Below are 25,619 nucleotides of genomic sequence, written 5' to 3' on the forward strand. Positions count from 1 at the left end.
CATCCACCTTCTTTGCTCAGGAGCCACGAATGCCATGGAGATAAACAGCTGGACTCCACACAGCATCAGCCTCACACAGATCTCATATGGTTGTGTAACCGAGCAGGACCCTGTGGGGCCTTCCTGGGACAGACCCCTCCCCCATATCCTCTGCTGTAGTTCCTCTCTGAACTTCCTAGATAATAGTATCTGATGCACATTTCCTGAGTTGTTTTCCACATTTGAAAACCCCACCAAATGGAAGATGTTAACTATTTGATGACCATGAGCATGTAGTCCCCAGACCTACTGGAGTCTGAGGACTGATGATGTTAACCCCTGTGACACTGCCCTGTTACCTCACCATCAACCAATCAGATAACTGATTGGTTATGATCAGCAATTCTGCTGATTGATCAGCAGGAGCTGATCACATACCCTGAGACACCTCTCCCTCACCCGGCCTTTAAAAATGCTTTGCTGAAACCCATCGGGGAGGCTGGGCTTTTTGAGCACTAGCTGCCCTGGAACCCTTGCTGGGTGCCTTACAATAAATGCTGCACTTCCCTTCACCACAGCCTGGTGTCAGTAGATTAGCTCTACTGTGTGCAGGGGAGCAGACCCAAGTTTTGGTTCGGTAACAGTTATCGCTGTCTTGTGTTCATTAACTTCTTTCTAAATATTTTCTTAACAATGCTTGAAAGTGAAGGTCATTCAGGAGGATGTATTTTCCAAGGAGCTGCTTGTGGGCTCAACTAAATTTTTTTAAGAATAAAATCAGCTCAAAAGCTATCTGTAGTTTTTGTAAAAGAGGATCACCAAAGCAAGGTTTATATATGTTATTACGAATAGCATGATTTAAAGTTCAGAGGGCTCTTAAGAGGTGAAGATCACAGTGTGGCAATACCTGTAAAAGTCACCCTCTTAGGAAGTCACTTGTCTCGGATGTCATGTGTGACGATACTGTTACTTGTTTTACTCGGTGAAGCAGCCCTCATCAAAAGCTAACTCTTTCCTTTTCACAAGTGTTTGCAAGTAATTCAACACTGTTATTACCATGCTATAGCTGTATCTGCCTGCTCTTCTTATGACTTCTTACATTCCTCAACTATTTATTGATATATTTTTCTCTTCTAAGCCATGATAGTTGAAACTATCCCTTTCTAAATGAGGTAGGCTAAGCAGAAGACAAAAAAGCAGACAAAATTTCTGGTGGGCAAAGAGCACAGTTGAAATGAACTCTTTGAGTCTGGGTAACATCCTTCCCTTACGAAGCCGAAAAGAGGAGCTGTTTTCAGCGCCATCACCACAGTTGATTCATATGAAGCCTGTGCTTAACGAAATCTCCAGTTTCTTCTACTTAACTCCATTATCCATGGAGGATTACCTCATCTGGTATTAATAGAATTTACTTTTTAAAGTGAAATGTTGGGCTTTATGAGAGGACTCTAATTATTTGAGAGGTATATATACCTGGGGATTGGAAAACCTGTTACAGTCCTGGCTCTGCTCTAGATTTGCTTTGTGACCATAGACCAAAGATTGAATGAGCTATTGAACTTTTCTGGTCCTGTTTATGTGTATCTTCAGAGTGAGAGAATCACACCAATTGATCTCAAAACAGGCCTTGCACACATAAAATGTTATGTCTCTGTAATAGTTGATTCCTATAAACATTAATACTCCATTGTGAGAAAAAATAAACTGCTTAACCAGGAGTATATGAATTAAAACAACTGGTAAAAATATACAGCAAAAGATATAGAAGAGAAACTTAGCATTACCTTTACATGAAGGAACTGGGGTCCATCCAAATTCAGTGCATACGGCATCTCCTCTTTCCCCATATCCGAAACCTCTTGCACATTTATATTGAACTCGTTCATTTACCTTATAAATTTCCTTCTGAGATATAGGATAGCCATTTAAAATGGTTGGTTGTTTGCAGGAAGTTTCTAAAGAAAAGGGATTAAATTCCAACAGGTTTGTTATATATTAAAGGACTGTGTCCCAAACATTATTATATAAAGATACAACTCTTGTTTCCATTAGGTAAATCAGACAACTAAACAAAAGTCCTGTTTTGACTTGAATGCTTGGTGAATAATTTATCGGTTGTTCTTAACATTCATTTTTGAAGTAAGTAAAAATTCTGATTTAAATCATGTTGCTAATTTATTTAGTTTGGGGATAAATTAGTCCTCTTGAAATAAATAGTGGCCAGTAACATTCATCAACTGTATATATAAAATTGAATACAGAAATAGGTTTAGGGCTTCCCTGGTGGCGCAGTGGTTGAGAGTCCGCCTTCCAATGCAGGGGACACGGGTGCGTGCCCCGGTCTGGGAAGATCCCACGTGCCACGGAGCGGCTGGGCCCGTGGGCCATGGCTGCTGAGCCTGCGCGTCCGGAGCCTGTGCTCCGCAATGGGAGAGACCACAGCAGTGAGAGGCCCGTGTACCGCAAAAAAAAAAAAAAAAGAAAAAATGAAATAGGTTTAATGTGATATGTATTTTCACTGAGTGACCTGTAAAAATTACATATGTTTTTAGTTATTGATAATAGAGTAATTATTGACAAAACACTTTGTCAAAGAAATTAATATATCTCATTGTTATTACATCTCCAAAAAGCAACTGATCAGCTTGTGTGGTTTTGCTATCCATCCAAGTTTTCCGTCCAAAAAAAAAAATAAAGAGCTGGCCATCATCTTTCACACTATCGTCACTCCAAAATTTTTCTCTGGGACTCCAGCAACAGTGATTAATTTCCCAGATCTTATTCTCCCTTCATCTTAATCTTTTTTTCCTGTTTGTAACTTAATGATCTTTTCTTCTTGTCACTTTATTGTTCCATTTAAAATGCTTCATTGATTCCCAATTCAGTCTGTATAAAAGCCTAATTCTTCAGCATGGTGTATGTAGCCCCGCAGAACCTTGGACTGCCAATCTTCACTCCATCACTAACTTCTTCCCTGCCTGCATTCTAAGTTAAGGCCCCTGAGAACAGTGGGAATAGGGGAGCTTCATGCTCAAAGAGGCCTCAAGGCCATTGTCCCTTCCTCTCCACTAACTTCTTCTGACTGGTTTGCTTTTGCCCTCCTCAACTTCATCTGAAAGATTCTCATTCTTCCTTTAAGACTTATCTTCTGCATCAGTCATTCCAGAAAGGTTTAACTAACCACAGAAATTTAGTTGCAAGAAATAAGTCCCATCCATGAACCTCTAGAGTATACAGTAATTGCTACACTGAATATAAATACGTTTGCCATTATTAACTCGAAGAACTAGTTTTGTAAAAAAGACTTCCTAGGAAGAGGGACGCTTCTCTCTTCATCTCACTGTAGGAGAGACTAGACTAAGAACGTGTAAATAATTTGGGGATTTTAGATAATGTTAAAAAACAAATATGGCAGAAATTTCTGCCAAAGAAATACTGGTCAAACGAAGTATGGTACTTTTAAATAAATTGACCAAAATATATTATTACAAAAGCCAGAATCATCATATTGGCCATCAGGCACAGGTCAGTAGTATTGAAACTAAAGAAATGCTAACTTCTAGCTAACTATGGAACTTTTTTTTAAAGACAAAGATTTATTTAGTGGATTCAATTCAGTTCAGCAATATTTATGCTAAACTCCCAGTGCAAGTATAAAACAGGGCACTTCCTAGAAGTGTTATTCAAAAACACAATGTTATCATGACACATCAATAGAAATAAATAATGATAGTTTTTCAAATAAAAAAATGACCTATTCTGGAGTTTTAATATTAAACTTGTAGCAGAAATGCTTAAGATTTTATGTTAGTCATAAGAGTCAATTACAATTTAATTATAGTTAAGAGCATGTACTTTAGTGTCAGATAACCTACATTTAAATCTTAACCTCTACCATATATGCCATGATAATTTTGTACATGTGATTTAATTTCTTTGCACCATGAATTCTTCAATTATAAAATAGTGGTGAAAACAGTACATGAATCACATAGTCATTTGGAAGGTAAAATAGATGACACGTGTAAAGAACTTAGATCACTTACTGAGAAATAGTAAGTGCTGAATAAATGCTAGTGAGTTAGTATTTCTCAGATTCTGTAGGATGCACAGTGTTTTGAAAGGCATATTTTCATGAAAAAAACTAAACTCATTCAAATAATCAAACAGTAAGTGTATCTTACCTACACATTTCGGTTTTTCTTCACTCCAAATACCATCTGTTGAGCAATGTATTTGTTTAGGTCCATCAAGTATGTAGCCTGAATTACATTCAAACTGTATTGCTTGTCCAAAAACATATACTTGGTCTGGGTCCAGGGCACTACTGAAAAATTTCCCATTCTCTGGTTCTGTTACTGGTAAACACTTAACAACTGAAAAAATAAATATAAATTTTTTTAACAGAATTGGAAAATTTTATTATGAAAAATGAGTATATAGAAATATAACATATATATAACCAATAGCAAGATTGGAGAAAATTAAATTTTTTAAAGATGTATTTGATATACCTGTTAGCCAGAAATAAATTCTACTAAGTAAAAAAAACCCCAAAAAACAAACAAAAGAAAACTGTAAGTTTATCTCTGATTCTTTTCTATGAGAGTGAACAAAGAAAATTACTACTTTGAATTTTTGAATGACAGTTTATATATTTTGTAGTAGCAAACAAGTGTTTCTTAAATAATTGAGAAATATAAAGTTTGGGATAATTAAATACAAAATTTCCATTTAAGTCCCACAATAATGTAAAACTGTATCCCTAAAAGGTGTAAAAGCAAACTTTCTGATTATGTTTATTTCAATAAATAAATAGTTTTTAATTTTCCTTTTTCCATATCAAAATAACTTGAGCACTTTTTTGATTTTCCTTAATATTTTCCAGTATCCCTTAGCTTATGATATTCAATCTTTATTTTACAATGATCACCCAGGATGCTTGTTAAATGGAAATTCTATGGCTGCCCTATCACCCCAGGGATACTGATTCCATACATCTTTACTAACCAAAAACTTCAGTTTCTAAGAAGCACCCCAGGTGATTCCAATGTGGATGTCCCTCAGAACATTGATGTCCTTCCCCTCATTTCCGCAGATGAAAAATCCACTCTCTTTTTCAGACAACGGGATTTTTGAGTCATCATGTTTTTTCTCCTCCCCCTCCCCCCTCCCCTTTTCCCTCTTCCGCTTCCTCCTTGTTTTTCTCTCTCTTTCTCTGTCTCCCTTTCCTTCTCTCTTCTTCTCCCTCTCTCCTTACTCCTCACCATGGAACTTTGAAAAACAATTCTGATTGATCTCTTATTTTCATGATGACTAGAGACTGGAATTACTAGTTCAAAATTTGGGAACAGGATGTACATTTTCTCATTCTCATTGTTTGCTTTATGGATCAGTAAGAAAGGACAGAGGTCTTCCTTAGTTCCTGCCTCTTTTCAGTACAACTAAGACCAGAGGAAAACTCCCCTTGCCAGGCAAGAGGGAGGAGGTGGCTAAATCATGTTCTCCACTTCAGCCGCTACCAGAGATCCCTGCACTGGGGTCGTTATTTGGGCAAGTGCCTCTTCATGAATAAAGTTGAAATTCTCAGCTTCATTTTGATGTGATACTTGTGTTATTTCTAGTGGTTAGAATCCAAAAGGAAAAAAAAATAGATTTTTCTAATCTGTAACACATTAACCATTAGATCAGATGAGCCTGTATTTATATTTGGTTATTGAAACACATAATACTGTAGCAATAAAAGGACTAGATATCCACTCTGTACTACAGTAGAATCCACAAAAATAATTTGAGTAAGAAATATTTAATTATAGACTTTATGAATATTTGATGTAAGACATTTCAAAAAATCCTAATATTTTAAGTATATGTTTTAATATACTTGTAAATCAGTTTTACATCTACCTTCACATATGGGAATATTATTGGTCCATCCATCTGATTCACATTCACGGAAATTCACCTCGCCCAGCATCTGATACCTGAAAACCAACAATAACGGAGTTGTGAGCTAACGCGTGTTTATGCCCAGTTTTAAGTTTGATACCATTTCATGGAAAATTAACAGCATATACTTCCCTCCTTCCTTTCTTAAGAAAGGCCCTCAAACCCTCAGGTGTATGGACTTGGAATAATCATAACCCTTGGTTCATGACACAAACTCATTACTGTTTCATGCACAATGCACTTTTATTCCTTCATTAATTTATTTTTTCACTAATGAGGTACATTTAACAATGTAATAAGCTCCACGAACAATCACCAAAAACAGAAGATAAAAACATGATAGTAAACAGCAGGTCACTGTATGTCACCCCCGTCCACTCTTTTTCCATATTTCTATCCATACTCCTACCCTCCATGATTGTGATATTTTCTGGATGCTTTGGGCTTTTTACATGATCAAGGATAGTGCTAACAAAAATGTCTTAGTGTGGCTTATTTTCAGCACTGGTCTCCATCTCCCTATCTCCATCCCCGAGATCCGAGATGCTTTCCAGAGTGCAGTCACTGAGTCAAGTTGGCTTACAGAAGTCATTCAGTGTCGAATTATAGTAACTCATCAAGTCTGATCTTAAAACCAAAGATGCTGTACTTTAACGCAAGGTCCTTGGGCAGGTGTACAGTGTCCAGTCATCCCCAGATGCTTCAGATGAAGGCAAAGCATCCTTCTCAATATTTATTACATTGGACGGTTGGAGGCAAAAAACAAAACAAACAAACAAAACCTTTTTCTCAAAAAATAAATAATGGAAGGCATTTTGATAACCACAAAAGAGAATTTTGAAAAATGGTCTTTCATGAACTTCTAAAGAATTCTACGTGGACAAATGTTTCCTTTGTCTGCAAATAAGAGTTGTTCTGCAAATTACACAAGTAAAAGAAATTTTCTCCTTCAAAAAACACTGTGTCTTTCTTGGACTGGGATTGATTTGTTCCTAATTCTCTACAGCAAGAAAACATTTCAACAGAGTAAATGGGAGTCACAGAACTTGGAGTCAAACTTTTACTCTGTGCCTCTGTCACACGAAGGAACAAAATAATTGGTTATTAAAGGTTCTTCTCTGGTTCCTCTCTTGGCTCTACCTTATAACGGAGAAAGATGATTTCCTGGTGAAGATTTTCCATCTACACCAGGGACTCATCCACTCGCCCAAATCTCTCTCAGGAGTTCTGCAAAATTCTACACAAAACCGCCTAGCGTCACCAGCAAAGCCCATTCACAATTCCTGGGGAATAAAACTAGAATCTGGGGAATAAATCTAACCTTTCCCCCTCCCCCACCCCCGCTGTGCTTAGTCTAGTTTCACTGGCTCACAGGGTCGCACCTGCAGAGGAATTGCACCTGGCTCTTCAAACTAGAGTTCCTCCTTCAAAATGGCTGCCCCTAAACTTCAGCTTAGGGCCATGTGCAGACCCTGCACACGACACTCCATCCAAGATGGCGGCATCAGGCCGTGTGCAGAGATGCTGCACCCAGCACTGTGGTCTGGATCCTGAGCAGAGCGGCTGCCCTGCCCCCTCCCAGCTGACAAGACCCTATAAAGCAGCCCTGCTCACTTGCAACCTGTTGGGAGAATGAAGCATTCCTGTGCTGTACAGTAGGTCCTTATTAATTATCTATTTTATATATAGTAGTGTGCATATGTCAATCCCAATCTCCCAATTTATCCCTCCCCACTCCCCTTCCCGCCTCCCCAGTAACCATAAGATTGTTTTCTACATCTGTGACTCTATTTCTGTTTTGTAAATAGGTTCATTGATACCCTTTTTTAAGATTCCATATAAAAACAATATCATATGATATTTTTCCTTCTCTGTCGACTTACTTCACTCAGTATGACAATCTGACCTATATGTGAATAGAATCTAAAAGAGGGGATATATGTATATGTATAACTGATTCACTTTGCTGTACAGCAGAAACTAACACAACATTGTAAATCAACTATACTCCAATAAAAAATAATTTTTTTAAAAATGAAGCTTTCCTTTGCTTCTGAACCCAACTCAGTCTCATTCTATTGGCTGAAAGAACACCGGGCAGAAGGACCCTTGTTAAGACGACTCGAAAAGGTCAGTAATGCTAGGGCCCATGTACATCGAGGGAGAGAGAAAGAGAGATTGTCCAAATGTTGGTTTGGAGAAAAGTAAGGGCTTGTGTTTCTGCAACCCCAAGCTGGCAAAATACAAGAAACACTGTGCAGAGGGCCTCTTATAAGACTCCCTCCCTGTAAGAGGATCAAACTGGTCTTCCATATTGAGTATTCTGGTAAGTGGCTAGTATTCAGCTAAATGGGTACACAGCAGACAAAAGGGGGATGGGACAAGGGGACACACAGGGTGGGTTTGCTGGCAGAAACCGTGGGTACAGTAAACCCACTCTATGTTCAGATTCCACTATTGGGTCAGAAGACTTATATCCCCTCTGATGCTGACCTTACAACAGTCCAAGGACTTTTATTTCACTGACAAATATCTAGTCCTGTTGAAAGCCCAAGCTGGGTGGTGGAAACAGTTGCTCTTACAGGGTCTATGACAGTTTATCCATAGTTAATACAAGATGAACGTGGCAAAGATGAGTTAAACAGAGCCAGAGTCAAAGCATGTATGTCACTAACCTCTTTATTATAGATATTATAATTATAAATATATTTATTACTGAGATTTTATAAATATTATTTATTACTGAGATTCAGGGAATCTAGTAGGAGAAGTTTATGAGTTTTGACCCCTTTTGCTAGGTCAAGGGTGGAACTTAAAGGGACAAGATTAGCCTGGATTGGAAAGGGATATTTCAGAGATTGGGCCAAAAACTCTTTGAAAAATCTCCCTCTGGTAGTGACCAAGGAGAGACTAAGTTATAAGAACTAATACTTATTGGGTGTTTACAATATCCCAGGAACTCTTCTAAGGGCCACAAGCGTGTGTCGTATTTATTTCTCCCACCAATCCTGTGATGCACTTGATATGTTTCTGCTTTTATAAGTGAGGACATGGGAGTAAAGAGATATTTTAAAAATATACATATAGTTATTAAGTGGTAGAGTTTTGGAATATAGGCTTACTCCAAAGCCTAAGCTTTAAAATATTTTATTTTACTGCCTCAATTCAAGAAATAAATGGAAAGAGAATAATGATTCCATGTGTAATTTCTTGATCCCCCTGACATATCAAACGCCTATAATACTCTGCACATAATAGAATGTAGTGAGGGCTCACTGCAGTGAATTTTTATTTATATGCATGCTATTTTCCCACTCTCCTATAACTACACTCTCCCAGAGTAATCATAATTCATTTTAATTTTTCAGTGTTGAGGAGATGATAATTGTATCAATATATAATCATTTCCATTATAGTTTAAATTTTCAGGTTGCTTGTATGTTACTTATAAATATGTTCATAGAAAAATATAGTAACCTTAAACACATAAATTAGTACAGTTTCTATTTACTATTTCCATTATGAATTATCTGAATTAGAAGCCTCTTTTTCTATTGGCTACATACCCCTCATCACAGGTATAAACAACCTTTGCACCGTATTCAAACCGAGTTCCTACTGCAAGATGGAAAGAACCAAATGGAGTGTCTCCAGGGTGTCCGCAGGGCTTTTCTAAAATTAAAAAAAAAGGATGTAATGTTAGTATGCAGCACGGGGAGTAACAATTTACATGAGTTTGAGGACAGGGATATTTGATATTGTATTAGAGGACAGAATTGAAAATATGGAAAAGTGAAAAATGGCAAAGTTATCTGTACCTTTTGGAAGATGACAACACCTTGTTAAGAATAATGACAAGAATTTGAAAAAGAATAGATACTTGTGTATGTATAAATGAATCACTTTGCTGTACACCTGAAACTAACACAACATTGTGAATAAACTATACTCCAATATAAAATGAAAAGTTAAAAAGAAAATAATGAGGATGCATCATTTTGTATTTAAATGACAATAGTGATAGAATTCAGCCAGCGTTTCCATAGTAGCACCCAGCATTTTCACAATTAAAAGTTTTCACAGATTTCACAAATGTAGGAACGACTTACTCTGACACATCCTCGAAGGATGAAGAGATTGCCACTTTCCATCCTTGCATACCATTACAATACTCCCAAGAGTTCTGTATCCAGGGCGGCATTTATACGTAGCCCGAGTGCCCTCTGGATATGTTTGTTCAGTCCAAGAACCTGACAGAATTTCTGTTTCTCTTCTTGGAGGGGGTTCTTGACAATCTACAAAAAAATTAAAACACAATAGGTGTTTAAATAACTATTAAAAATGCAGTAGGTTTAGGTTATTTTTTATTAAAAAAGAAACTATACAGGTCCATCCAAATGTAAGTCTTTTCTTTTTTTTAATTTACTAGTTTACTAGTTTGTTATGAAAGGATACAACTCAGGAACAGCCAGAGAGAAGAGATGCATAGGGCAAGACTTGGAGGAAGGGGTGTGGAGGGCCAGGTGTGTCACTCTCCCAGCACCTCTCTGTGTTCACCAACCTGGAAGCTTCCAAATGCCATTCTTTAGAGATTTTTATGGAGGCTTCATTACATAGCCACGATTGATCAAATCACTGGCCCTTGGTGACTGACTAAACCTCCAGCTCTGCCTCCCTTCCCAGAACCCCTGAGACTGGGGACTGGGGGAGGGTGGGGAGGGTGGGGCTAAAAGTTCCAACCTTCTAATCAAGTGGTTGGTTCCTCCTGGCAACCAGCCCCCATCATTTGGTTCTCTAGGGCCTTTCCAAAAATCACCTCATTAACATAAACTTAGGTGTGGTTGAAAGAGGCTTGTTGTGAATAACAAAAGACACTACTTTCACCTCTGATCCTCTGGAGCTATTTCAGGACTGAGAACAAAAGACCAAAAATTATCAACAAAAGATACTTCCTTTGCTCTGTATTCATTAGGAAATTATAAGAGTTTTGGAGCTGTGTGCCAGGAACCATGGATTAAGGCCAAAATGTATATTTCTTATTATTAATCATAATATCACTGTTAGCCTTCATTTATCTGCAAATGTAAGTCTTAATATATATAAGATATATATTTTACTGTACAGAAATTAAATCTACATAGATTTGTAAGAATAACTTTCCAGATAAATAATTATACTTTACTATATTATTCTTAACTGCTGCACCACATTCTCTAATACTATTCTTTCTTAAATTCAGGAAATATTGGGCACTAATATAAGCTCTGAAGGAAAAAAAAAATGGATAAAGAGAGAAAATATCTGCTCTCAAAGTGTTTTCACTCTAGTAAGGAGGTTAGTTATTAACTACAAATTCAAAGAGATAATGTGTCCGGGTTTCCGAAATCTTCATCAAGCTCTTGTACCGGCTGCTATACTCCTATTCTGTATTATCTCTTGAAGCTCAGTAACCTTGGAACTGGAGAGGTCAAGTGTATTGTGTAAATGTGATTGACAATCTCAAATTGAAACCCACTCTGGCAGGTTAGCAATTAGAAACCAGTGGAGGTGAAATGGAATAAAATTGAATCCTTACTTTTTTCAGAAAATTGTAGTTATGAACAGACATATATAATAGGTACGTGTATACAGACGGTTAAAAAGTATTAAAGAAGAGCAAAAATATAATTACCATAAATATTAAGGTAATGTTTTCTTCTAGAAGAAAGGAAGGGGTATTAATCTGGAAGAAACGCAAGGGTATTTGGGGGATGCTGGGAATGCTCTACTTCTTGACATGGGTAATTATAACTATTTTAAACTACAGTACATTCATATTTTATTCACTCATATACTTCACAATAAAGATACTAAAGTAATAGAATCTGCATGTACAGTATGATTCTTTTTTTCCAAAAAAGTAATTCCTTAACAAAATGACATATAAAGAAGGGAATACATAAAATTAGTAATGAAGCTCATGCCTACTGATTATAATTGCTAATCTTTTTAATACTTCTTGCTGGTTAGTTTAGATACAACTACCCTTGATATTAGGGTGATTTCATTAGTTGACTTTTAACATATTACTTTTAAATTGGCAAATTCAGATACTTCTCACCATATATATATTTATTGATATAATTTTCATTGTTAAACTCCTTTTCTTACTTGGTTTTATAAGAATGGTTTAACATTCTATTCTAGAATTTCTTTTTGTAAAGGCAAGGGGAAAAAATAATCAACGGAGCTGGATCCCATTACAAACACATTCTACATTTCGTAGAACAGAAACTCCATATGAAACTTCATTTTTGTGTAATAAATAACACTTGTGTGGGCTTTCATATGCACTAATTGTTCTCTGACTTTTTTGCAAATGTTTAGCACATTTGTTAGGAAACTTTGTAATCCATGATTCCACATTAGTTTTGATTTCTAAAATTTAAGTAAACATACTTTTACTCCACTAGATGGTGCTAACACCCTACCATAAAACAACACAAACCGCCTGCGCCTCTTCCTACCAGCAACTGTCTTTCCCCAAAAAAGCCCGAGTTTTTGGGTTTGTTTTTTCAACTTAAGGATCATGTTTTTACATGGAAATTTTGTGTTTAACTACAGGATAATATGTGTGTTTTCCACTTTCTAAATTCAGATCCATTTCACGGCGTTTAGGTTACTGGAAAAATTAATTAGTTAAATTTCAAATGTAGATGCCAACATCGTGAGTGGAGTTGAACCACTTTTCACTAATATATTAACATTTTGATAAACTTAATTCCTATCCTTTTATTAAGCTCATGCAAGGAAAAAAGTAATAAAATTTTCTTATCAATTAACTTACTCAATTTAAATGATTTTTATTAAAGCAATGCATTTACCCAAAGAGTAATCATGTGTGTTACTTGCTTTTAACACTCAGACATAAAAGACACGGATACACCTCTTTCATACCGTCTTTCTACCAGATTCTCACAATATTTACTCTGTGTATACATATTTACTACATATAAAGAGCTCTCATATTCATTACATTTTTTACTTCAAATGATATTTTAAAACTCTGGTGCTTTTTCCACAAACTTTATTTATTTATTTATTTTGGTGTATTTTTCTTTATTTTTTTATTGGAGTAAAATTGCTTTACAATGTTGTGTTAGCTTCTGCTGTATAATGAAGCAATGGACAAAGGATTAATCTCCAAATATACAAACAGCTCACGGAGCTTTCAGCCACTTCCTCCAAGTGGTCCACTTACCTCTAGGCAAGGTAGGCAAGACACCCCACTACCCCATCTCTGTTATTTCCCCTCAGCCCCTACTTTACTTCCTTCACAACATAATTCATGGTTCATAGTTATGTTTATGTATCTATCCTCGCATCAGAATGTAACTTCCCCAAGAATAAGGACCGTCACCACAATCCGTCAAAACCTACCCATGATGTCATCACAACCCTGATATATTTCTCTCTCTTCATTGTACCTCTTACAAACCAACTTCTTAGCACCACCCTACTCCATCCTTTCATTCCAATTTGAGCATCTTGCCTTCCCTAAGTGACCCTACAGTGTTTTCAGTTATCTCCATCAAAATACTTTATATGATAAAATACAATAATCGTCCCTTCTGTTTTGCCTCCTAAGTGACCTCCTGTTGGAAAGTGCTTGTCACGGTGCCTGGTACTTACTTAGCAGTCACTCGAAAGAAAAAAGATGATCATTGAATGAGCAAATAAATAGATGAATGAATGGATGAGTGAATGTGAAGCTATCCCGAAGACTTTCAATTTTATCTGTAGATTATGGATAACCTGGGGAAAAGGCATTGTAGACGGCAACAAACATAAAAGATAAGGGAACAAATGTTTAGTGCACTTAAACCTCTGTTGCATGAACCCAAGAAATCTAACATCTGTAAAATTCCATTCTACCTCCTATGTGTCCTATGTTGGAATGTATGTTATACTTTTTGAAGTCAGGAATCATTTTAATTTAGCTCAAAAAACTTCGGGGAACCTTTGAAGGAGCATTTCTATAATCACTTTTCTATCTATTACAGTTCTGTTTAACAAGGGTTAGGAGAAACTTGGCTCTCTCGGTCAAAATGTCAAAACAAATAAAAGTGCTCTGTCACTTCTTTTTCTTTCCCTTTCTTTTTATTAGTTTTGTGATTTTTTTCTCTGTCCCATTACTTTACTCCCTCTGAACCATTTTTTATAGTGTTTCCTTATAACCTTAAGCTAGAACGTAACACTTTAGTTTTTCAGGGGCATCGCGTCCGTTTTGTACACTGTGTTCTGAGACTGGTTAAAGCTGTTAAGAAGTGGGCAAAGTGCACATTAGTTAAGTGAGCACGGGGTAGGCTGGTTGGCAGACTCTCACAGGCAGGCAGGTGGGGATGGTGTGTGGGGTGAGGAGAAGGAAACAGAGCTGGGAAGAAGGAAACATGCCCAAGGCTGTGAAACCGTCAGGGATGGAGGGGATAAACAAGTGGGCCAACTCGGACCGAGGCTCCAGCCCTAGCACCCAAAGGCCCCAAATAAAGAATGCTCCCTAAACTGTGCTTCCATGTATATTTGAAAACTTACTTCTAGCTAAGAATACTGTTAGCAATACTTAAATAATTTAGTTCTAATTTGAAATTACGTGCAGGCAGAAGAGTAGCAAGTGCATCCCCAGGCTGTGCCTAAACTTAAAGTCAGCAAGGCTCTCGGTCTCGTGACATTCCTGGGGGTGTTTCCTCTACCCCTGGTCAAAGTACCCACGAGACTGCTTCCCCTATCAGATCTTCCTTCCTGAGAAAACCTCATCTTCCAGGATTGCTGGGTCCTGTTCTTACCTCATCCTCATTCATTTCTACCTCTGCCCATTAAAATTGTTGCAGAAAAATTATCAGACAGAAAACTTACTGTGGATAATAATTCACATAATTGTGGTGCATAATACTAAATTTAACTGTCCCAACTCTTACTCAGAGTATTGTCACTCCACATAAGTTTCAGACTGGTTGAGTTTATGGTATTATTAATAGGTAAAACATTTTAGGAGAAGGGAAGATGTTGAAGACAATTGGGCCATTGCTCCACTTTAGATCCCACCGTATAGGTAAATACCCACACTACTACCTCTGAAAATGTGGGATTTTTTTGGAGACGGGGAATTCTTATTTATCACACTGGAACTGAAACATAGAATTTAGGATTATAAACGGCTATCACAAGTTTTCTGGATTAGATGAATATACATAATATTCACATCTATCCTTAAAAAAGAGTAACTTTTATGAATTTATAATTAATTCTTATGATCATAATATTGATTTTTTTGTATTAGTTAATTCAAATTCAAAACCATCTTGTACTTGAAACAATATAGTAAAAAGAAATAAATTCTCCTCTCTCTGTTGGAATAGAAGCTCTCTGATATGTAACATATTTCAGGTCCTGAAAGAACATTTTTGCCCTTTAAACCTCCAGAATTAGGAAACACATCTCTCCAAACAACATAGCCAGCATGCACTTGGACATATTTCAATTGTGTTTTGATTTATTTACTTTAAGCAGCCTGGAATTTTGGGGCTGTGGCTAATTTCAAAGAGTATACGCTTTTTGGATCTTAAATCTAAAAGTTCTTGAAAAGCTTGGTCACAAGATATTCCAGAAGGCAGAAACAATGTGGTATAACTCAGGAACGGTTACTCTGAACTCTAAATCTGACCCGGCTCTTAGTAGCCTGGGGTGAACTACCCCGCAAGCAGCTGACGTTCCTGTACAGCTAAGGATGAAGACGCAGACCACCCATTGCGTTAAAAAGGTACTGCTTGGTCTCCAATATCCTTTTCTAAAAAGGGGGAAAAAATAGAAAGTTGAGCTTATAAAGTCTTGCTGTTGGTTACTACTCCTCTTTAGTAGTGATCAGTATTTTTGAGGAATGTTCACTCTTAACAGGATGGAGACCACTTAGGAAAGGCTGAAATGCAGTTTCTAGTTGAGTAAAGCAGATCGTGAGAGTATACACAACCGTCTTTTCTCACTTTCTCAACTTAGCATTCAGTATTCAGTTTAGTATTTCTCAGTTTCTCAATTTGTATTCCATCGTCATTTCTACGTGGGAGACAAAAACAGAGGCAAATGTTGAAGGAGATGTGGATAGTTTTAATGATCAAGGCCACTCTGTTGAGTAAAACTTCTGTTAGGGCTAGACTGATGGAATTGGTTGTGCGTTGTGTGTGCTTTTGGGAAAGCCATGAGGCTAATGTAAGTGTTACTTTAAATACCAAAGCTGTACTTTATCTGGGAAGTGGCCAGATTTACAGCCACTCTCACTGTAATGCGTGTAGTGCTAAAGTTCAATTCACCAGCAGAAACTGCTGTCACATTCCAACATACGTTCATGAAATATAAAATACAAGTGAAATGAATCAGCTGGAATCAATTAGGGACGCAGGGAGTTTTAAAATCACTATTATTTACTTTTTATCACTTACACTTTGTAGCACCCAATTTTAATAATATTTCAAATTCCACTTTGTCATCACTGAAACAGTTTCATTAAATTTAGCATGGGTTCTTAGCTTTAAACCTGAGCTAGGAACCAAACAAGTCTTCCGTGCATGACAAATGCAATCTACGTAAAACCTCAGTAAACAATATGGAAATTGTGAAGCACTAAGAGTATTCCTATTAAAGAAAAGACAAAAACACTTGTGTAAAGAAAAAGATGTTTGCTATTGGTAACATTAACATTGCTCCAGAACTCTTTGCCAATATAATCATATTTGGGTATATTGTGTTGTAATATTAGTTATTATTGTGATGTTCTTATGGACAGGGAAATGATTGTACACCTAGTTTAAAAAGTGGCTGGATATAAGGTTTACAAGCTAAAAATCAAGCAATAGCATATTAGTGTGTATAACTGAGAAAAAGACTATCTTTCAAAAACGCTTAAACACATTTGAGAAAAGCCTGAAAAAAATTACTAAAGGATACAACTTAAAAAAGATTTATTTTCTAGATTGAAAGACCCTCAAGGACAGGGGTTTTGTTTTATTTGCTAATATTCCTCACTGCCTAGAGGTTGACTTGAAATAAGCATTCAATTGAAATTTGTTGACCTAGTGAAGAATGTTGGGAATTTATGAATAACTTTAAAAAATGTCAGTCAAACATGTATCACATTATTGGTTACCTATCATGAACTAGGAAACCAAATTTGCTCCAAGAAGAAACTTTTTCATCTATCAAGGAAAAGTGATAGAAGTAAATTTAATTATCCATAAATTCTTACTGGTATCAGCAAAAAACTCCTGCACTCAGATTCACTACTCCTAAAGGCTTTCCTACTAGCATATCTTATATCAACCATAGGGGAAGAAAATCCGATTGAGTAACTTTTACAAAGGTTGCATATTCAATTTTTTTTCAAATTTATACATTTTCATTCAAACGATACAAGTGATGGCTGTCTCCAAGACTTTTAAAGCCATGGCAATATCAATTGTAAATGATAAATCAATTTTTCTTTAGCAAGAGTTCACATCTCTATCTGAAATAAGTCCAATCATTGCAGCTTGAAGGCTTTTATTGTCTAATTCATTTTCTTGTTCTATGTTCACCTACTTCTTAATACATTCACATAGGCATTTTGGTGAAAATTCTAGGCAAAAAAATTAAATTACATTTTATGATAATCACAAGGGAAATGATCATGACATGTCACATTTTTTGAAGATAATTATTAAAACATTTTCTGAACTTCTACATTAAATAAAATTATGATGAATAATTAGATGTGCCATTCAAATAAGCTGCTTATATTTTTTAAACTGAACAGTGTCAAAAGCATCTCACATACTAGGCTACAGCACAGTAATTAAACACATTTTCTAGACCAAATTTTCATTACCACCGTAAAAAGCATGTAAGCAAATGTTTTGCAATATAGAAAAAAAAAAGCCTTCCTTTTTTAATCTTACCTTTTGCGACACAAACAGTCCATAACATAAACCACACAACTGTTGCTGGAAATCTCATGTTGGGGACCCTTCAGGGGCACATCTAGTAGTTGACAGTGCTTAACACTGTGTCAGGCTCTCCTCTGTTAAAAACTATGGAAAGTGCAGGAAACTACTTGCTCCAAAAGGAAGTCCAAACCCAGCTTAGGGATTAAAGCCATTGCTAGATGTCCCGCCCATCAGAAACTTCTGCAAAGTAAAAGAAAACAATCAGCCAGGAGCCCCAGCAGTGCCAGAGTTTGAGCCTGCACTCCCACTGAAAGCTAATGTCCTGACCTGCCCTTGCTTTGTTTTTATAAAACCCAGGCATGTTCTTCACTGGAAACGTTCAGGTTCTTGGAATGTGCATAACTGGTGATATTCTCTGCATTTCATAAACCCTCCAATTATTTAGACCCCATTCAGATCTACCGTTGGTAGACCTCAGAAGATTTAAATAAATAAATAAATAAAAGCTCTTTCGGAAATCATTTACAGAACTTGAGGTTAGGCAATGCTTTCACAATCAAGACCCAGACAACAGAACTAAACTTTGGCAGGAAGGCAGTGCTGGTTGATTTGGGGAGACTGCTTCACCTGCAGTCCATGAAATTAGTCTTTTAAGGACTTGTTATAAATGTGTGTATAAAGCAACAGGCTCACTCTCCTTAGGTATGAATGAGTTTAATAATTCAAAAATCAAGAAACTGAAATGCTGAATTTTTTAAACTTTGTACTGAAATATAATATGCGTAAAGAGAATGTAAGCAAATGGTTTGCTGAATACGGAGAAAGTGAAGACACATGTGCTAAGAGCACAGAGGTTGAAGAACAGCAGTCTCTGACGAAAGGCCCAGCCTCCACTTCAGTCCCCCCTCCCCCCTGCCCCATGACACACTCTCCTGATCTCTGTGAACAGGGGACAGATTTGCCTGGTTTTGTACTTTGTATACATCAGAGAATAAGACATTTATTCTTTTGTGCTTGGAGCCTTCCATTAAAAACTATGTTTAGATTATTCCAGCACACTGTTGGGTGTTGCTGTAGATTATTAACCCTTATTGCTGTATGATATTCAATTCTTCGAATATGCCACATTTTATTTATCTGTGTGTCTGTCAGTGGGCATCTGGGTAGCTTCTAGTTTGGAGACAATGCACATAGTTCTGCTGTGAACATCAAATTATGAGGTTTTGGGGAAACACGTGTTCTCGTTTCTGATGAGTACATACCTAGGAGTGGAATATTAGGACATAATGTATGCATATCTCTAGGTGTGATAGGGACCATCAGACACTTTTCCAAAAGGTCTATATCGATTGACATTCCCATTAGCAAGTGTGTAAGTTGCTCCACACCCTCAACACACTGATGTTTTCCATCTTTGTAGTTTTAGACATTCTGGTGAGCAGGGAGCAGTAATTCTCTGAGGTTTTAATATGCATTTACTGATAAGGAATGAAGTTGAGTGACTTTCATGCCACAATCGGTCATTTAGCTGAGCCGCAGGCCATTTAAGCAACTTCCTCAAAGTCAAAAGACATTGTGCTACAACCACAATGGAACCCAGCCATCAGATTCCCTGAATCTTACTTTTAACCCATACAGATCTGCCTTTCAAATGATTTGCTTCCCATACTATTAAATGCATATAAATTAAATTGTCAATAACTCCTTTATATAATTTAAAATGCTATAAATATTTGCAAATGTATTTTAGTAAATACCTTTACATTTATGTGTTTATTTTATAATTATGTAAACATATTACCATACAGGTTTTTTAATGTACGTACACAAACACATATATGTTTATGGAGAATTTAAAGTATTTTCAGAAGTGATTTTACTTTACAGATTTTCACTTTATTTGCAGTTGTTGAACATTTAAGATGCCACTCCACTGTTCAAGTGAAAATAATGGCTTCAAATTAATTTCAACAATATCTTTTAGATGTGTTATTTTTACTGTTTTTTCTCTTCTATTTGATTTCAAAGACTGATGGCCAAGTCATCAGTTGAGTGCTTTTGTTTCCTTTTTATTTTCATCAATATTTTTAAAACAAAGTATTTATTTCAAAGATATTTAGAAGAACATAAGAAAATTACCAACATGTTATTATTTCATAACACAAAGTTGTTATATGGTACAGTAAGTCCCCTAACGAGTTCCATTTCGAGAGCGCATTTGTAAGTCCAATTTGTTCGTAAGTCCAACAAAGTTATTCTAGGTACCCAACACAATCAGCTATATAGTACTGTACTGTACTGTAATAGGTTTATAACACTTTTCACACAAATAATACATAAAAGACAAACAAACACAAAAATAAAGAAAACATTTTTAATCTTACAGTACAGTACCTTGAAAAGTATAGTAGTGCAGTACAACAGCTGGCATACAGGGGCACGTTCGCATCTTTGAAAGTTCGCAACTTGAAGGTTCCTATGTAGGGAACTTAACCATATTAGATTACCATTAGCAAGAACAGACTGCAAATAGTTAACCGTTAGTACTAAATTTAAGCCCCAAACACTTGTATTTATTCTCAATATCCATGTTGCCACATTCTCAACAAATGTGTTCTATGTATTTGTAGGGCAGAAAGTTAGGAAAAATTTATAAGACTTAAGAGACTTTAAAAATTCTCCTATTTTAAAATTATAAGTAAGTAATATCCGTACTAAGTAACAAATGACTATTATGGTCAATATGTACCACAGGAGTTGAAGGAAAGAGAAATTTCTTCCAAAGACTTGATTTGGGAGGGTCTCAAGAATATTTACTTATTAAATTCTAATTTAGGGGAAGAGGACATCCAAGCAAAGACTCTGAGGTATGGAAAAGTGTAGAGAGTATTCTAGAATTAATGAGATTATCGACAGCAGAGCAGTGGTTTTGCACAAGGAAGCTGTGGAAGAAGTAAGAGGGGCTTTGAATGAGGAAAGGTTTGAATTCCAGATAAAACATTTGTAAATTATTTTATAAGCAACATGTAATCATTGATAGATCTAATTAAGGAAAAGGAATGTAGGAAATGCAGTTTAAGTAGCATTGCTTTGGCCGTTGTGTTAGGATGGATGGAGAGAAAAGGACGTAGGAGAACAAATTAAGCAGATAACTGGATGAATTCAACATGCAACAATTATACAGAAGCTCAATGGATGGAAAAAGGGAAAAACTGATGGAAACAGTTAAGAGCTTGATTTCCTTTGAGGCTGGTGGAGTTTACACTTCAGAGCTTATCGTTTGCACAGACACCATCAAGGACCTGAGAGGGACCCTAGTGATGTTGTTTCGAGGTCGTATATTTTTGTAAAAATTGGAAAGATGTCTTAATTGCAAGAGAATAAACTATTGTCTTTTTCTACTCTAATTTCCCCCTTCATCATATTTCCACTGAGTTAGTTGGCATTACAGGCTTTGGAGGACTCAACCAAGAAGTCAAGGAGAGAATACATGTAGTTGGAGATGAGTGAGGTATATTCTGCATTCACAATTGTATATAATTTGGTAATTGTTGTCTCACGTCTTCCTCTTTTGAGTATATATCAATGTCAGCCTATAGAAAATGTTGCCTTCTTTTTCATACAACCATTTTGAGAGCACCACTACTATTGCAAATACAAATTAGAGTTGCAAAAAATAGGAAAAGAGATTGTGAAGAGTTCATTATCCTTTCTCTAATTAATTTAAACCAGGAACAGCTTGTCATTTTCTATCACTGTTCCTGATGTGAGGTTAACTTTTCCTCCCCTTACCTACTCAGGTGTGTAATGATCTCCTTTAGGAAAGAGCTTAAAACATCCTGACACATTTCCTTGTCATCTTTCCTCCTTGATATCCTGAAAAACAATGTACAAGTTGCACTATACAAGCACGGCCTTAGATAAAGATCATCCTTCAGATTTATTTTAGAATATCTCCTCACTTGCATGGAGAAGCCCTAAACATTCCAGAGTTCCCTTTCCCACTCCTTAGGAGGCTAGTACCTTTACTTCTTCCTATGGGGACACCGCCAGCATAATCCAATTTAATAATTTGCATAGAAGTGAAGAACAGTGACTCTGGATTTGTTTAATTCTAGTTGTAAGGAAGTGAAAACACATATGGCCTCAATTCCTAATTATTGCATTTATTTTATTAGGTGCATTTCTAAAACTAGATTGCAAGCTCTTCCAAATGTTTCAACCCTTTAGAGGAAGAAGAAAAAACAAGTTGCTGCCTCCTTGGCAACTTATTCAAGCATATGGAGCACGTGCAGAAAGCTCCAAAAGCCTTCAGAGAAAACTGGTTGTCCCTTCCCTAATGTCCTTTTTCCAGGCATTCACCATAGGGTACAACACACAACGTAGTTGCACATTTATGAGGCTTTTCTAGAAATCTGTGAGCAAAGTCACTTGATTGCCCCTGCACTAACACTGCTTCAACCTTCCAGACACTATTAATCTGTTAATAATTAATAATGATTAATTTTTGTGTGTATTTTGTGTGTACTGTATTACGTACTTTAACTCCCTCAGAAACCTTACGAGATAGTTCTATCATTCCCTTTTTACACATAGGGTGGCTGAATTTCAGAGAGGGTTAAGCAACTTATTTAATTATATTAGAACCCAAACTGTCTGATCCCACAGTTGAATATTTAAACACTGGACTCACCACCTTTTTGACTCCAAGTGTGTATTATTCCAAAAACTTCATCATCAATTTTTCCTCTGGACAGAGGAAACTCTTAGAATCGGTCTTTTTCCAGTCTCTAATGAGGACTCATAGAGATTCAACACAGTATTTTGTATAATGATATTAAGCTGCATTTTGGTAGACTGTAATTTTATTGAAAGTTATCCTAAAAATATCTAATAAGTTATGTACTTCAAGATGGAAATAATAATTTCTTGGGGAAAATAAAGTGAGTCTTGCCTATGATGTGTAGTTAACATAAATTATTTTTGGATTGACCACTTAAAAATTTTTGCAGTACTGGTTTATGATCACGTAATTATTTTCTTTACCTGTCATACATTTCCCAGCTATTCATAATTTTGGCTTTTGTCTTCCCTCAAAAACAATTATCTGGAACACTCCTAGTACTCTCTAATCATTTAGTCCCTTTCAAGGTATTGGTTTCCTGGGGCTACTATAATAAATGATCACAAACTGGGTAGTTTAAAACAACAGAAATTTATTTTCTCACAATTCTGGAGGTCAAAAATCTGAAGTCAAGGTGTCAGCAGAGCCAGACCACCACCAGAGCCACTGGGGAAGAATCCTTCAGTGATTTTTTCTAGCTTCTGGTAGTTGCCGTCAATCCTTGTGATTCCCTGGTTTGCAGTGGTATCACCCCAATCTCTACTTCCATCACCATGTGGCTGTCTTCCCTGTGTGCTGTCTCTGTGTTTACATGAATAAACCTTCCTCTTCTTTCTCTTATAACACAAAGCACTGGATTAGGGACCCTACTCTAGTTTAACCTAATCTTAACTTGATTACATCTGCAAAGTCCTTATTTCCAAATGAGGTTACATTCACTGGTATGGGGTTAGGACTTGATCGTACTATTTTGGGTGACATGGTTCAACCACAACACTCAATCTTAATAAAAATTCCCCATCTTCTCTTTGATGCATTTGAAACTACTGACCTTTTCTCTTGAAACTCCCCCTTCTTGTTTTCTGTGATACTGAGTTTTGTGTTCTTAATCTTCTCTAAACTTGTTTGGCTCTGTCTTCTTGTTTTATCTTCTTGTTTCCTCTATTCCAGTAACTTTGGCTTTAGTTCTTTTTCTTCCATAATCTGAATCTCCATACATTTAATAAGCACATACCGGTAACTACACGTACTTATGTTTGCTGGACACTGGCTATGTAGAGAAAATTAATCATAGTTCCTGCTTGGGAACTTACAGTAAAACTGGGACATAGGTAGATATATCAATAAGTATAAAACTGAATAGAAAAGGGACATAAATAATACATTAAGAAAGCCTACAGAATTGAGAAGACACTGAAACTGAATTTTGAAAAAAATGAAAAAGTGTTTACCAGGCTAATTTTCATGAATTTCTATTACACTATTTCTTGATGGACAGGTTTTAATGATGTAGAATATTTCTTTAATAGATATAGGAATGTTCATATTACTATTTCTCTTTGTGTTAACTTTTTAATAACTTTTTATAGAATAGTTTTAAATTCATAGAAATATTGCAAAGACAGTGCCAAGAACCCCTGTATACTTCTATTGTTTCCCCCATTGTTAGCATCTTACATTACCATGGTACTTTTGTTACAACTAATGAACCAATATGGATACATTGTATTTAACTAACCTCCATGCTTTATTCGGATTTCCTTAGTTGTTACCTAATGTCCTCTTTCTTTTCCAGAATCCCATCCAAATTATATTAAATATAAATATCACATTATATTTAGTCATCATGTCTTTTTAGGCTCATCTGGACTGACAGATTTTTAGACGTATTTCCTTGACAATTTTGAGGGGGAATGATCAGCTGTTTTGAAGAATGTCCCACAGTTGGAGTTTGTCTGCTGTTTTTCTCATGACTGTATGGAGGTTATGGGTTTGGAGAGGAAGATTAAAAAAGGAAGTGTCATTCTCATTACATCATATCAAAGGTACATGCTATCATCATGACATCATTGATGATGCTAACTTCAATTAAGCTGAAGTGATGTTTGTAAGGTTTCCACACAAAGCTATTTTCCCCCCTTCCTATATTGTATTCATTGGAAACTAGTTACTAAGCACAGCTCATGTTCAAGAGGTGGGGAATGAAGCCCCACCTCTTGATGGGAGAGTCTTTACATAAATTATTTGGAATTCGTCCATACTGAAAATGTGTTCTTCACTCCCCTTTATTTATTTATTCGATCATTTACATACATCAGCATGGATTTGTGGATATTTAGTTTATTCTTTAGGTGATAATCCAGTACTACATATTTATATATTTTCTCAAATTGTTCCAACTTTGGCCATCGAGAGTTCTTTTAGGTTGACTCCAGTGTACTTTTGGCATGCCCCCATCATCTTGGTTTTTGAGCACTTCCTTACTTTCTAGTACTAAAAGACGATCTTGAACTCAGGATCATCTTGTAGATTTCTGCCCCAGCCCTAGAATCAGTGATTTCTCTGAGGAGCCCTGGTTCCTTTTATTGGAAAATAGTATTAGAAACAAAGATCTGGATACTAACTGTGCTTGTTTTACTGGAGTGTTATTTCTTCTAGGATCTTTCAGCCGGCAGAGCTAGGAAATATACGTGTGTATCCCAGTCTATGTTTATACATATACCTATAATAACTTCTAAATCTACCCATCTATGTATTAAGCCAAACATGAATTCAGGCTAATGGCTCTGACTATAACCCTGTTCTACAAGGTTTATTCTAGCCTTCCTTCTTGCTTATCTATAATCTCCCTTTCCAATGGTGAGAAGCCTGGTTCCCACATCTAACATCTGTTTAGTTTTATTTAATTCCAGTATACATGCATAGCATTTTCAGAATTATTAACCCATGTCCACATGAGAAATAATTTTACCAACTAGAGTAGAGCTTACACACAGTTCCTTTGCCTTTAGTCTTACAGGTCCAATAATTTCTAAAGTTACTTAGGTCAGCAGCTTTTCTTCCCTGCCACCCCCCCCACAGTGAGGTTCGGTCACACATTTGTAATATACTTAATAACT

The 25,619-nt window shown here is 36.3% G+C and overlaps 1 protein-coding gene across 6 annotated transcripts in view; it reads right to left on the reverse strand.

Annotated features, from left to right (window-relative positions):
* LOC101329460 (complement factor H) overlaps positions 1-25,619 on the reverse strand; it is a 125,345-nt gene that overhangs the window by 74,620 nt on the left and 25,106 nt on the right. For 3 of the 6 annotated variants that reach the window (XM_073800172.1, XM_073800174.1, XM_073800191.1), the window contains exons 3-9: positions 20,271-20,364; positions 17,889-18,116; positions 10,038-10,223; positions 9,495-9,600; positions 5,887-5,963; positions 4,164-4,355; positions 1,764-1,934 (exon numbers count right to left, since the gene is read on the reverse strand). In XM_073800172.1, the coding sequence (XP_073656273.1) occupies positions 1,764-1,934; positions 4,164-4,355; positions 5,887-5,963; positions 9,495-9,600; positions 10,038-10,223; positions 17,889-17,946 (790 nt within the window). In that variant the 5' untranslated portion in view covers positions 17,947-18,116; positions 20,271-20,364. Of the gene's footprint in view, positions 1-1,763; positions 1,935-4,163; positions 4,356-5,886; positions 5,964-9,494; positions 9,601-10,037; positions 10,224-13,599; positions 13,691-17,888; positions 18,117-20,270; positions 20,365-21,668; positions 21,753-25,619 lie in introns of those variants that run through there. The other 3 variants (XM_073800175.1, XM_033850539.2, XM_033850546.2) reach the window with 3 other exon arrangements.

Source organism: Tursiops truncatus, chromosome 1, assembly GCF_011762595.2.
Source record: "Tursiops truncatus isolate mTurTru1 chromosome 1, mTurTru1.mat.Y, whole genome shotgun sequence".
NCBI classification, from domain to species: Eukaryota; Metazoa; Chordata; class Mammalia; order Artiodactyla; family Delphinidae; genus Tursiops; species Tursiops truncatus.